The 14,935-nt window shown below is 42.0% G+C and overlaps 1 protein-coding gene across 9 annotated transcripts in view; it reads left to right on the plus strand.

Moving 5' to 3' along the window:
- STARD13 (StAR related lipid transfer domain containing 13) overlaps positions 1 to 14,935 on the plus strand; it is a 306,300-nt gene that overhangs the window by 250,647 nt on the left and 40,718 nt on the right. The window contains exon 1 of one of the 9 annotated variants that reach the window (XM_041118429.1): positions 838 to 953. The exons of the other annotated variants lie outside the window; for them this stretch is intronic. Coding sequence (XP_040974363.1) covers positions 860 to 953 — 94 coding nt within the window. The 5' untranslated portion in view covers positions 838 to 859. Of the gene's footprint in view, positions 1 to 837; positions 954 to 14,935 lie in introns of those variants that run through there. 9 annotated transcript variants of the gene reach the window in all.

Consider the following 14,935-nt stretch of genomic DNA (forward strand, 5'->3'; position numbering starts at 1 on the left):
AGTATTTCAAGTATGCACTTCAACACTCTTCTCGGTTTTTATAAAAACCCATGAGCTTTATTTGTTTATTTTTACTTCACTAGCTTCTCTCTTGGACTAAACTGACCTCAAAATATAGCATGGAGTTACATTCATTGATTTCCTGGTGAATGCTCTCTAAATGATCAGGAACCAGGTCACAGCTTACGACAACTCGTATCTCCAAGTGGGAAATACTTGCTGGAAGGGCAAGTGTCTTGTGTCTGTTGATGGCCAGATGCTCCTGTGAAATAAGTAAGTCTAGAGATCAGCCGAGGGCTGGAGCAAATCCCTAATAGCAAAAAAAGACCTCTCCTGTTTGATATCCAGGCCGTCTGATTGTTGAAGTTGTAAAGGAAGGAAGACGTCCTCATGTACTTGGAGCATATTTTTGAGCATAGTACATACTTTAGCATATCGAGTCTCACAATTTTCTTTCCTAAGCAAGGAAGAACATTTTTTCCCTTTTTCAACTGAAGTATAAGTGTTAAATGATGTGTCTCATTTCCCACCAAAAGTCTAGCTGAGCAAGGAATTAGTCATCTACTTTCCAAATAGCTAGCTGGTAGCACTGTCTAGTGACCAAACCATCTTTGCCCACAGTCAGGCAAGTAACGATTCAGACGAGTGGGAATGTGCTCTTCAGCAATCAGAGCAAAGGGACTCCGTCTGTGAGATGGCAACTGAAACTGTCCAACTAATTTCCCATCAACTATTAGAAGATTAAGAAACAGTTGAAATTCAGCCAGAAAGTTAAAAAGTGCCAGGGACTGTATTTCACTGACATTTGCAGAGCCAACCCTTCTGTGTTCCCTCCTGTTACCCAGCTAGAGACATTGACATGAAAATAGTAGGTTTGTGCTTCGGTAGCTTTGGTGTCTCCCGCTGTCTACCCCGCAGACCCACGCTCCTGTACTGGCAGGGAGCAGACACTGGTAGGTCTCCAGCCTTCCTGTTGTCTTCTTCCAGGGTAATATATGCTACATAGCTAAGGGCAGACTCCAGCTTTATAGAGTGGTAACTGCAAACATCTAACTTACCTAAGCTCTTTCATGCTATTTGATAAAAGAGCAATTTATGTCTTTCCTGCTTGTAGCTAAAAATAACAGTAAAAAAGTGTAGAGTGTTGTTAGTCCTGGGTGGTGTGCTAATTAGTTCTTTGCTAACTCTGTTTTATTGCTGGCAATGATTATTGTCGAGTAATTACAGGGTTCCTATGAATCTGGCTTCCATTTGCTCTGTGGTGTAACAAGGATAAGGAAATGAGAAGTGTCAGTACTATGGATACCCAGTGTTATTTCTGCCATAGCAGAATTTTGTATTATAGGGAACAGTTATTTTCTACAATGGTTTTAATAGCTGGAAACAGACCTAGGTGAGCTGCAGAATGGAAAACCAGTATTTTCACTACATTAAAAGTCTGTTCTCTACTTGAAGGAGCACATAAACCCCCCCCAGCCTTCTATAAAAAAATGTGTGGAAAGGAAACGAGAGACTTCAGCCAAAATGCTAAAAATAATAACTATACCAACATAGCCAGGTTGTCTATTCCTTCCTCCCTCCAGAATGAATGAATAAATGTTTATGTACAGCTATCATGTAGGAATTACTTTAGCCTGCTTTCTGTGTGTTGGTTTGTAGCCGTATGGACTGCAGCTTTCATTGCAAACAGGACTGAACAAAAAAATCCAATGATTTGTGTGAAAAAAAATCCTGGAAGTATTTCAGTTCAGATATCCAAAACATTTCAGTTCATTGGTAAAACTGTTTGTTCTGTAATCTTCCGTTTGGGTTTTCAAAGTGTATTTAGATGTGTATGTGCCGAAGTGTATAGAAAATGTCTGTAGCCACCTGGTAGCAGAAGGCAGGATGAGGTGAATCAGAATCAAAGGTGCTTGAGGAGGCAAATGAGAGTTAAATACCTCAAACATCTTCAGAGAGCTGCACCCTACCAGTTAGGAAAATTAAATATCCTGAAAATTCTGGCCTTTGAGTTCAGTACTTTGACATTGAAAGTTATCTGTATCTATTCAGTAAAATTAAACAAAATTTCCATCGTGTGATGGATGATGGAAACTGTCTGAACAGCTGTCTGAACAGTAGCTCCACTGCTACTGTAAAAAAGAACTTTTAATTTGACTTTCCCACATTTAGTACTGTTTTTGTATTGGAAAGAAGTGTTTGGAAGGCACTTTTGTAAAAGTGGGTGCCTTTGTGAAGACAGAGTGAGGAAAGATTTTCTTTTTTTAGTAAGCAAGTAATTGCTTCCTTTAATCTCTTTGTTTTTCTCATGACTCTAAAGATCAGCATACAGCCATGTAATTAGTGGCTCTGGACTAGATCACACTGAAACACACACTGGTGTGACTTCACTGTTTTTACAGCACTGCACAGTCAAACTAAAGGGTAAAATTTAGTTCATAATAGCATCTTTACATAAGCATACGCTATTTCTTCAATCACTGAAATAATTTTTAAAAGTAGTAGAACCATCAAACAATGGAGACCATCTGGTCCAACCCCTGCTCATGGCAGAGCCAGATTATCATGTCACATCTGGGACTGACATAGGATCAGCCCAACTCCAAAAAGGAAGATGGACCAAGTTGAGAATATCCAGTTAAAGAAAATAATATTTGTCCTTAGTATTAATTTACTGATTTTTCATTTCTTCATACAGTCATAAGAAGACATCCTGGCAGCTCTCATTAGTAATGTTCCTGTAGTAAATAGCAGCTGGAAAAAAGTGTTAAGCAGATATGGGTGTTTGATCATAGAATCATAGAATCATTTAGGTTGGAAAAGACCTTCAAGATCATCAAGTCCAACAGTTAACCATACACTGCCAACTCCACCACTAAACCATGTCCCTAAGCACCACATCTACATGTTTTTTAAACACCTCCAGGGACGGTGACTCAACCACTTCCCTGGGCAGCCTGTTCCAGTGCTTGACAACCATTTCAGTGAAGAAATTTTTCCCAGTCTTCAATCTAAACCTCCCCTGGTGCAACTTCAGGCCATTTCCTCTCATCCTGTCACTAGTCACTTGATAGTAGAGACCAGCACCCACCTCGCTACACCCTCCTTTCAGGTGGTTGTAGAGAGCGATAAGGTCTCCCCTCAGCCTCCTCTTCTCCAGGCTAAACAACCCCAGCTCCCTCAGCCGCTCCTCACAAGACTTGTGCTCCAGACCCCTCACCAGCTTGGTTGCCCTTCTCTGGACACGCTCCAGCACCTCCATGTCTTTCCTGCAGTGAGGGGCCCAAAACTGAACACAGGACTCGAGGTGCGGCCTCACCAGTGCCCAGTACAGGGGACGATCACTGCCCTGCTCCTGCCGGCCACGCCATTTCTGACAGAGGCCAGGATGCCGTTGGCCTTCTTGGCCACCTGGGCACACTGCTGGCTCACGTTCAGCCGGCTGTCGACCAGCACCCCCAGGTCCTTTTCTGCCGGGCAGCTTTCCAGCTGCTCTTCCCCAAGGCTGTAGCGCTGCGTGGGGTTGTTGTGACCCAAGTGCAGGACCCGGCACTTGGCCTTGTTGAACCTCACACCATTGGCCTCGGGCCATCCATCCAGCCTGTCCAGATCCCTCAGTAGAGCCTTCCTGCTCTCCAGCAGATCATCAGTGTCATCTGCAAACTTACCGAGGGTGCACTCGATCCCCTCATCCAGACCATTGATAAAGATATTAAACAGAACTGAGCCCTGGGGAACACCACTTGTGACCAGCCGCCAACTGGATTTAACTCCATTCACCACCACTCTTTGGGCCTGGCCATCCAGCCAGATATTTAATCCTCTCAGAAATAATAATAATAAAAAAAAGTAGATATCCACAATTTACGTTAATATTCATTTTAGAAATGATTTTTCACTACAGTCTCAAGGCATGATGAAATGTTAATGATATTGATATACTTCAGTGATAATAATTACGATATGGTTGTGAATCAGAAAAAGTCATCTGGGTTTGTAGGTACAGCTCTTGCCTGTACTTTCAGGATAATGCCAGCTCTCCTGTTACTGGACTGTATGTAGATGACAACTTCTTCCAAACTATGTGAACAAGTAACGTTCTGCTGTTTGGGGTTTAGTTTTTTCAGAAGAAATACACAGGACATCGTTCTCAATAGGCCTGTTCATGGAAAGAGCTAATAAGGGAACAGTAGGATCTAAGGGCAGGTCTGCTTGTAGTGTTAATCAGCTGATACCAGCAGATAATACTGATAACACCAGGTGGGAGCTCAGCACTTTGCGTTGCATTCACTGTGCACAAGCCATGGATTCAGACCTCTGTCTTGAATATTTGAGCTCTTCTGTATGTGTTGTATCTTATCAATGTTTCTTGCACTACAAATTACTCATCTCACACAGAGCTCCAAAAGAAAGTGCTTTAATCTTAATTTATGATAAACAAGAACTGAGAAGTCTTTTTTATTAATACATCAAAGTATTGTCTCCAAGGGGAGTTAGTTTCATATTAATGTTCGGTGTTTAATATAAATTCACAGCATGAAGACCACCTCAGATAGGTAGAGATTCTCTGATGTATATCTGATTGCCCACATGTAATTTCAACATCTACAGCACATGAAGGGTATAATCAAAGAATAATTAATATGTTGATAAGGAATTACATTTTGTTCTACTTATCAGTGTAATTCAGAGAGAAAGTTTACAATGACAACATCTATCTTTTGGGGTATTGTTTACATTTTCACTCAAATTACAGCATGAAGCATTCTCCTGCATTCCATAGCGCCTTTCATCTGATGAGCTCCAATTACTGTCTGACCAATTAACTTCAGTACCGCACACATGCAAACCACACTGGGTATTGTGGAAAAACTGAGTGAGGCGTTGAAGTCTGAAACTTGACCTCTGGTTTAGGACACTGAGCTTGAAAACCCTGACTTCCAGAGACATTAAATCTCTGTCTTTAATTTGAATTACAAGTACCCACGAGAGCTGAAACTAATCCTCAGACCAGCACTACATCCTCTTGGGAGCCCTCTGAATGTCAGGCCACCCCAGAGACCTTGTGCATCTTGTATGCTGTTTGAATTCAAGCTGTTTGCAAATCTCCCCTAGCCTTGCAAGAGATGACATTTTTCAAAACCTTGCAAGGGCGGAGGGTAGCTGCAAGCTGCATGTAGTGGGGTCCATCTGCTGCATCCAAATTCAAACCAGATCTCAAGGGCAAACTACCACACAAAACACCTTGTGCAATTTATGTGCACTGAAGAAACATACCTTGTGTACGGATTGAAGAATATACTGCTCCTGTAATTAAAGTAATAGCAATCTAATCAAAGAGTTAGTCCAGATACAAAGATAATAACGCTTATAATTCCAAGTATAAAGTTATGGCAAATTTCCAGTAGTGGTACAGTTAGAATTGATACATATATACTTCCTATTAGCTACAGCTCTCCCTGCTGTTATGCTTACCCTTCCTATGACTCTCTGGGTCCTAAAATCAATGGTGCTAGTCTTCCTCAAGAAGAAGAGGGATGTAGAGGAGCTTACAACAAGCCTTCATCTGAAATTGTCCGCTAGGAGAAGTATGATGTTGCTGGTGGAGATACTTTCCTCCTCACTGTTGGGTCAGTTTAGGGTTATTTTTACACATTTCCTGAAATAGTCACAGAATCACAGAATGGTTGAGGTAGGAAGGCACATCTGGAGGTCATCTTCTCCAACCCCCCTGCTCCAGCAAGGCCACCTGCAGCCGGCTGCCTAGGACCATGCCCAGATAGCTTTTGAGCATCTCCAAGGACGAAGCCTCCACCACCTCCCTGAGCAACACATACCAGCGCGTGGTCACTCTCACAGTAAAAAAGTGTTCCCTGATGTTCAGACGGAGCCTCCTGTGTTTCAGTGTGTGCCCATTGCCTGTCACTGGGCACCACTGAGGAGATCCTGGCTCTGCCCTCTTTGCACCCTCCCTTCGGATATTTGTACACATAGATGAGATTCCCCCAAGACTTCTCATCTCCAGGCTGAACGGTCCCAGCTCTCTCCATCTCTCCTCATCTGTCAGATGTCCCTTAATCATCTTCGTAGCCCTGTGCTGGACTCGCTCCAGTAAATCTGTATCTTCCTTTTACCGGGGAGCCCAGAACTGGACGCAGCACACCAGATGTGGCCTCACCAGTGCTGAGAAGAGGGGAAGGATCACCTCCCTCGGCCTGCTGGCAGCACTTCTCTTAATGCAGCCCAGCGTGCCGTCTGCCTTCCTTGCAGGAAGGGCACACTGCTGCCTCATGTTCAAGGTGGTGTCCACCAGACCCCCCAGGTCCTTTTCGGCAAGCTGCTTTGCAGCCTGTGGACCACTCGCTCTTTTTCTCTTCAAAAATAGTGATCCGATAGAAGATCCATAACATGAATATGTTACGTGAACATAGAACATGAACATATAACATGAATAGGTACATATAGCTACAATGTTTCAATGACTGCTTATTAATAATATGTATTCGTTATGGAACTATCAATTGTAAAAATTGTAAAAATCACTTTATAGCACATCTGGGTGGCAAGTGAGCATACACTTGAAGGTTTTCTAAATGCCAGCTGGACTCAACATTTCCCTTTTCAATATGAGCTCAGAAGCTATTTTGGTCTTCAGGCCACTCTTTGGTCCATAATATGTAGAAGTTTAGATGCCACCTAGGTCTCTTAACTTGGGAACTCAAAGCCAGAAACTCATAAAATAAGAGTCTGTTTTCAAAATTTGGCCCATAGCGACTCTGTGAGTCACCAGAAGTTTTGGAATAGATCCCAAGGGATGGGATTGTTACCCCTTCTCTACCTATTTGATAATCATCCTTCCACATTAAAAAGACGATATATTTTACATTAGAGCCCTTAAAGACTCACATTTTCCGGACCTTTATCCAAATACATTTTTCAGTGGACATACAGTGCTCATGTATCAAAGCCCTCTTAATTCTCCAGTCAGCGGTGCTCAGCTTTTGAACGGCAGGCAAAATAGGTGGGAAGGACAGCATGGTACTGAAGAACGGGTGGGTGGTACTCTGTGCTGAGCCAAGACTCATGGGGGCAGTCAGAAGGCAAGAAAAGTAATATAAATCCTTATGGGGAAGGGGGAGGATGTGAAGGGAACCAGGCTCTTAATCACTTCTGCCCATTAGCAATACCAGAGTATTTTTCCTAAGACTAAAGGGAGGAGAGTCTGGTGTCCTTGTCAGCTCCCAATATATATATATTATTTGAATTTTATCTATCCCATAAATCCAGTTAGTAGTTTCAGCTGGATAAAGTATTCTCCTTGTTTCTTGTCATAAACTGCTGCAGCGTTCTTTTATGCAGCTGCCACATTTCATCCTAATGCAGCTGCATTTCACCCAGGGATGAAGTGATCCCTATATATAACTTCCGCATCAGTTTTTATAACCATTTAAAGTGCCTCAAGATGAGATGTGGGATGCAAGCTATTGTTTTATTAGTGTCATCACAAAGTGCTGCATTGTACAAATCAATTGTAAGCTAAGAAGAAAAGTGGTTTCGAAGTTATACTTGAAGGTAGGGAGAGATTTTTGGAGTTAGGAGGGATTTAAAATCCTGTTTCAGGAATTTAAAAGGAAGATGGCAAAAAAGAAGAAACAAACTAAATTGGAGTAAGGTTGTATAAACTGAACGGACGTGGGACTATGGGTAGCAAAAATGTCAGAGAAATGAATGGCAGGGACTTAGTTTTAAGTGACTTCGGAGTAGAAGACATGGAAAGAAAAGGAGAAAGGGAAACCAGCAGTAAATAGAAATGGTCATGATGATAAACAGCAACCAAAGACCTTGAGAGGACACTCAAAGGAAGACCTGAATCTCTTGTCTTTATCTCCTAGCTGAGCCATATAACATGGATATGACTTTTCAGCATCAGTTGGCACTATTAAACATCTTTTCTCTGTTATTAATGTTATGTCTGAGACTTTCAGATGTTACGACATCTTGGTGTCCAAATCTCATTGCATTCTCATGTTTAGGTGCGTGATTGTGCTTAACACCCTGTACCTCAGCAGAGGGAGTTACTTAGAAGTCTACATAATGGGAGAATTCCCTGGGGAACCGATTTTATGCTAAAGACCCTTAGGGACAGTGATGGCTGCCTGGAAGGGCAGCTAATTGCTCTGAATTGGGAGTCCCTCTGGTTATTTCTTGCTCCTGAGGTCTTTATGTGTCCCTGTGTCCCTGCTGGCTTGTTGTGCTGGCTGCTTCGGTGGCCCCTGCGAGTCACCTCTCGGCTTAGAGCTTGTGGAGTGTAGCACGTTGTACCAAGGTCTTTTCTATACTGCAGACTGTTAGTGTTTTCCCTGTTGGTGTGACCTATTTGCATAGCTGCCTTCATGTTATTAGCATGAGGGAAACCATTGTGTTGTATACCTAGTTCTGATGAGATGTAGGTGTAAAAAATATTAATACAGACACTGTTCCCAGACCTGTAAAGTTTCATGCCTGATGAACCTGCTGTAAATCTCAGGCCTACCAGTTTTACCGGTATCCCATTAAGTTAGGAAAGGAATTCAGCATAATCCTTTCACCCAAAGGGGACTTAGGTTCCTAACTCCTTGCTGGAATAACACACCTTTCTTATTGGGAAATGCAGCCTTCCTCAAGATAAAAGGCTGACGAGAAGTCTCCCAGCTGGGCTGTGCAGAATTTGGTTGTAGTAAGGAACAAAACAATTGTAGTGGTTGAAAGAAACATTTTATATAGTCCCAGACTATGTCTGAGCAATACAAATTTCAGTAGCTCAGATGGAAAAGCTATATAAGGGGTCATCTAACCGGGAAAAAATAATCTCAGAACACTGTCTATGGTTTCATTTATTCCATTGGTTTCATTTATTCAGTTTGGTTTCATATATTCCATTTCGGAGAATCCTTTTCCAAATCTGTGGTGGTAGCAGTGAGTAGGCAGGTAAGACTCCAGCTCAGTTTTGAGCCCACCCATCTCCTGATCCCAGTGTCCTTTGGCAATGAATTTTATAGATTCTATTAAAAAAAAAATACTTTATCAGTTCAGATTGCTTCCCTTCTTTTTCATTCCTCCCTTTTCATTAATCTTCCTGTCCTTGTGCTGCAAGGTGGAGTGAATAGAAGTTCCCAATTTCCTATGTTTTTTATTACCCCTGATTTTGTACCCTTTTATCGTAACCCTTCCTTATTCATCTGCTCTCCATGGTAAACAGTCCCATTCTTTTAATCTCTCAGCATATGAGATTTTTTTCATGTACATAAATAATCATGTTTCTCAGTTTCAACCTTTCTAAGAAGTCAGAGCATGAATGGACATCATCTGACTATTATTCACCAAGTGTAAAGAATTACACATAAAGAAACTACTCATGAGCTTGAAAGGATCTTTTTCTGTTGACGTTTGAATTATATTCAGCCACAGTAGTTTAAAAGGTCCATATTTTATTGTATTTTTACTAGTACCACAATTTTCTGCAAAAGCTTAAGGTCTATTAAAAATAACACTTTGACAGCTTTACTTGTTCCTTGCTTGCAAAACATAACCTTGCCTCTAATAGTAATTATATGGCATGATATAAAATAATTCCAATGAAATTCCACTTCTGAAAACCTTATTATCAGGATTTATTGAAGAGTATGCACCATAGTGTAGTAAAATCATATAAATTCATTGTATGCTTATGTTTTATTTTATTTATGATATATTTGTACTATAAATGGTAATTTTACGGGTCCATGGTACAATTACCTTTGCATTTTTATTGGAAGTCTTCTGGAAAAGTCCTACAGAATGGAAGGGAATGGGGTAAACCATTAGACCGCTACCTAAAAGCATTCCCTCAAATGGAGTTCTCAGGAAATTATGCTAAAAGTCTTAATAATTTCAGAGACACCGATAATCCTTTGCACAAGAATTTATGCCATCCTATAAATAAAACTTCAGAATTTTCCCTTTTTAAAGAATTCTGCTGGGTACAATGCAACATGAAAGGTTACAGAAAATTGTATCTGTTGTTATTAAATTGCATGGGACTTTTTCCTTAGGGAATATGAGAAGTTTTGTATTTTTCCATGATTTACACCAACCTGCTTGCAGTAGTGAAGTGAGATGATAATCTAGTAGTTAAGATATTAACCTTCTCCTTGCAGGCTATAGATGTGAGCCTCTGTTTTGCTGAGAATTTCCTATGTGACCTTGGAAAGTCATCTTTTCTCATATTTACAAATATTTTCCTGTTCTTTACAATTTAGCACCTTTACCCTACCGTAGTCTAATTTCATAGCTCTGAAGTAGCTTTGCAAATGCCATTCAGTGGAAACCTATCAGGCTTTAGTGTTATGTAGTAGCAGAGCGACAATGGATTGATGGGTTTAGGTATCAGAAATTTGGGATTTGGTCTGTCCAGATGAGATTTCTAAGGGTATTAGTAACTGAGGAGTGAATAGACATATTTTTATGGGCAGTTAAAGGAGTCAGGCACCTAATTCCCACCAACCTTCTCTCCAACCTGCTTATGTACTTCTGAAGTGCTTTAAATCTCCATCTGTAAAATAAGAATAAGAGTTAGACAGATAAGTATCCTGAAGACTATGAGATGTCAGGGCAGGATAGTAATGGTGTCTGTTGAAGTATCTCAGACTGTCCTACAAGAAGATGCTGAAACATGCTAGACCTTGTACAGCTTCGGCCTGAACTAAACTTTCCTACAGGTCCCATCTGCCCTCGTGAGTGCTCTCATGGGAAGCCATCGGGATGGTGACATGGCTTTTGGTGACGTGAGAGGTGCGTGGGGCACAAGGGATGCATCAAGAGCGGTGAGGCAAGGCTGAAGCTCTCCCACACAGTGTCTACAGCTGCCTTGAGCATGCCTGAGGTGTAAGACATGATCGATGTTTCCTACCCAGGAGTATTCTCTGGTTCACCTTTTGCACAGGTCCGCAGCAGCTCCTGAGAGTAAAAAATGTTATTAAACCCAGGGTTGAGCTGAGCCTCCAAACTGACCCCAAAATGCCAGGTAGATCTTTTTCTGGAAGATACAGTACAAACTCTGTCATCCCAACAGTTTTCTTCCTCTTGAAGGAAAGAGTAAGACAAGGACCAAAAGTTAATATAAAGCATGGCACCAGACTAACCACCTGCAAACTCTGTGAGCTGTAACCACGCTGTTACTCTACTCCCAAACAACGCTGGCAAGAGTGAGACCTCTTCTACCTCACAGACCAGCTTGGGATGGCCACTGGACCTCACAGATGTGGCTGCATGGTAAAATGCACGCCTTTCCAAGGACTTGATTAATCATTTTTTCTAACACTCCCAGATATTTTATCTTAAGTCCAGTAAATTAGATTTAAGTGGTAAGCAATATAGGGGGAATAGAAAAGTGAGCATAAACAGTGATTCGTTACAGACAGATGAATAATAAAGGTTATCACATAAAGTTGACATAAACACAATAGATAGGGTAATTATGTACCTTATTTATTCTAGTTGCTCTTTCTTTCACTGCATTGTGCAAAGGGATATCTGAATCTTAAATAAAAAATATAGTTTAAAAAAGGGGGAGAAACACCAAAAGAGAAGATAGGAGAGACAGAGTGGCAGAAAGGCAGAAACAAGATGAAATGCTGATGTCTAGACAGGAAAATGGAAAGGACTGTAGTGTCTAGGTCTTAGCACCGATATTCGTGGACAGTGATAAGGTCCCAAGCTAGAAAATTAATTTACTTACATGATTTTCTCTTGACAGAGCTATTTTCTCCAAACAACTTTTTTAGAGAGTGTTCTTTCATGTGAGGAAGGACTGTCCCAGTGGTTTGGTTTTCTTGGGCTCATTAAAATGCAGCTAATGTGGACTAAACAGGACCCTTAGAGGATCTGGGTCAGCTTGCTAACCCAGCAGCAGACCGTTCCCAGTTTGGGGGAGTTAGTTTTCTGCCAGCTCAGAGGCTTGAGCTACATCTCTGAAGGGTTAGCCAGGAGCTGGTGTGGCACGAAGGGAAGCAGGAGAAGAAGCCAGCTGGTGTGGGGTGGGCAAGGCAGGCTGTCCGCTTCGGTGGCAGCTGGCTGCTAGAGTCTTCTTCTGGTGTTGGGCACCATCAAAGCAGCTTGTGAAGAATGAGGGAAAGTGTTGAAAGAGAGAGAAAGACTGCAAGCAACTGTCTCCGTTTCAGCCCCAGAATAGCCAGAGCACCCACATGGTCTGTGAGAGACAAGCTCACCTGCTTAATGCTAGAGATGGACTCAAAGCCAAGTCCCAGCTGTGCTCTGAACATCCGTCACGTTTCCTGGGTGAACCTCTCTCTCCTTATTTCGCCCTACTTACAACCTAAATAAATGAAAAAATGGATCAGAGGTTTGCACTTCAGTCTGTACTGTGCAATATATGCTTTGGGCTACTGTATCAGTGTCTCTGATAAACATTTAGTTTAATACAGAGTGGGACAGCTCTAGGAGGAAAGATTAAGACACAGTCCCATGGGGGGAGGAAGGTGGCTTGGATGATCAAAGAGGTGTGCGACAAGGTTTTAAGTCACTGCTTGCATGTGGGCACTGAAAGGTTTCGGTGAAGCAAGGGCAACTTCTGGGGCGAGATGCAAGGAAGGTCAGCAGCAACGTCTGTGCGCAGGGGGCTCTGGACATACCTTCTGGGAAGAGCTGGTAGTTGGGGGGGATATGGAGACCCTGAGGAGATCATCACCGCCATCTCCCCAGAAATGTGGCTGGAGGGCTTTTGCATGTGTGGGTCTCGGTTATAACTCGCTACTGGTAGAAAAGTGAAATGGAAAAGAGAAATTTGTTTCCTGACAAGCTTCAACTAAAACCTGAAAAAACACCCTGAGAATTCAAGTACTGAGAGACATACTGATGCTTGTCAATATTTGTGACTGAATTATTATCTAGCCTTAATGATTGTTATTAGCTGCTGCTCAAGCAAGTGGAAAGCAGTGGGTAAATTATCCCTGACTTTTTTCCATCAGCAGAGCAGGGCAGTAGTGCATAAGGACAACCCACCATCAGGTGTGCTGGGATGAGCAGCCTTTTGGCCACGCCAAGGGAGATGCCGCTTGTGGGTCAGTGGTGGCTCATGTTCTTCTGGGAGGATCTGTGGCTCCTGCCAGCCTTGAGCACAAAACTACGAGCCATGTGCTCTCTAAAATCCCTCTTCTCAGCATGACAGCCCTTTTCTGTGCTGTTGACAAGCTGCCTTGGAGCCACCTGTGAACACATGTAGTTTTCCAGGTCCTTCACGGTTGCACCAAGACAGTGGAGCGGCCGCAGGCTGGTTCAGACCCCTGCGTTAGCCCAGACATGGGAACAGAACCGGACCAACACTGCCAAAAGTATTTCTGCAACCCTTCATTGACAGCTTCAGCGAGGTCTTTTTGGTGCTGTACTCATCCCTTCTCAAAGAAGTCTTCACTGATGTTTAACTAGCAAGTAACAAAAAGCAAATATTAGAGTGTGTGCGCAGAAAGAGAAGGTTAAACTGAGCATCTCAAATTATATTTTAAGCATAACAATATCCAGTAATGAAAGCATCTGTATTGAATTCTGAACTGTAACTTGGATTACATGCCCAGAGTGAGATAATAGAAATCACCTTTGGTGTCTGCTGAGGAGTAAATCCTCAGTTGTGCCTTTTCACCCAAAATGTAGGATCGGCCAAGAGGGGAATGGCTGGAACAGGTGCCTTTAGCCAGTGGAAATACGCTTGTATGAGCAAAGTCATATTTTTGGCTGGGCCAGCAGCACTTTGCACTTCTCCCCTTCTGCTGTCCTCTGAATAAGACCAAAAAGGAAAGAGAGATATGGGATGGAACTGGGCACTGATATGTGTCCAAGACCCAGTATCCTGGAAGCTGACTTAGCAAATCTTCTTATTCAAGGCTGATTCTCTTTGTTTGAGGTGGTCATTCAGGAAATGAGAATACTCCCCATTGATGCCTTCATGGAGGAGACAGAATCAAAGTTTTGAAGGCAGAAGTTAATCAGTTAGTCATTTTTGACTGGTTGCAGTGTGTTACAAACAGCCTCATACAAAAAAACCCCACCACCACCAACAAAAGAAACCAGACGACAAACAGAAAAAAAAACAACCCAAAAAAGGGTGAGATTTACTTCCTTGGTTATTCCCTGCAATTATTCACCCATTGCAACCTGAGATTTTTTAGATCTCACTTGGGCTGCAGGAAGATTCCTCAGCAAGCTCCTCTGAGCAGTCAACTGCAAAAAACATTGAAATATGATAAGCGTAAAAGAGCATTAAATGGTAGCATTCTCCGTCACCCACAGCCTCTGTTAGTTGTGCTTCCAAGCCAGATGAAGCTAGAATGTACATACAGCTGTTCTGAGTTGTAAAATACATTTTGAAATGGGATTGATTCATCTGTGTTTCATGAGATTGAATTAAGCAAAAGCAAAAAGTATAAAGACTTGTCTTTTTTCCAAGCATTTAATAAAAATATTCAGTCTCACTGGAACATAATAGAGATGTGCTTTCAGCACACAGATGTGCAGTAGTGAGAGCCACGTTTTATGTAAGCTGCTCATTCTTTTGTGCAGTGTTAAGAACTGAATGTACTTTCATACTCCATTTTTTTGGCCTTGACATGATCTAATGTCAAAGCAAATGTGAAGACCTGGTGGTAAATCCTTTTCAGCACTGCTAATGATTTCTGCCATTGCAGAGCTGTTACTGGCTGTCTAATCGTCTTTGGGAAATAAGGCTTTTGATACGTAGACCTTGTATTCTGAATTTTGATTTCTGTGACAAAATTTGCTGGCGACTCGGTATTTAGAGGAGCAGAAAGGTGTGTGGGTCACATACTGCAGAGTATATTCAAAGCAGGTTTTATGGTGAGCTTCAGTGGGTAAAGTCATTAGAGCTATGATGAGTGATTTGAACAGA

Source organism: Aquila chrysaetos, chromosome 19 (genome assembly GCF_900496995.4).
Source record: "Aquila chrysaetos chrysaetos chromosome 19, bAquChr1.4, whole genome shotgun sequence".
Classification (NCBI taxonomy): Eukaryota; Metazoa; Chordata; class Aves; order Accipitriformes; family Accipitridae; genus Aquila; species Aquila chrysaetos.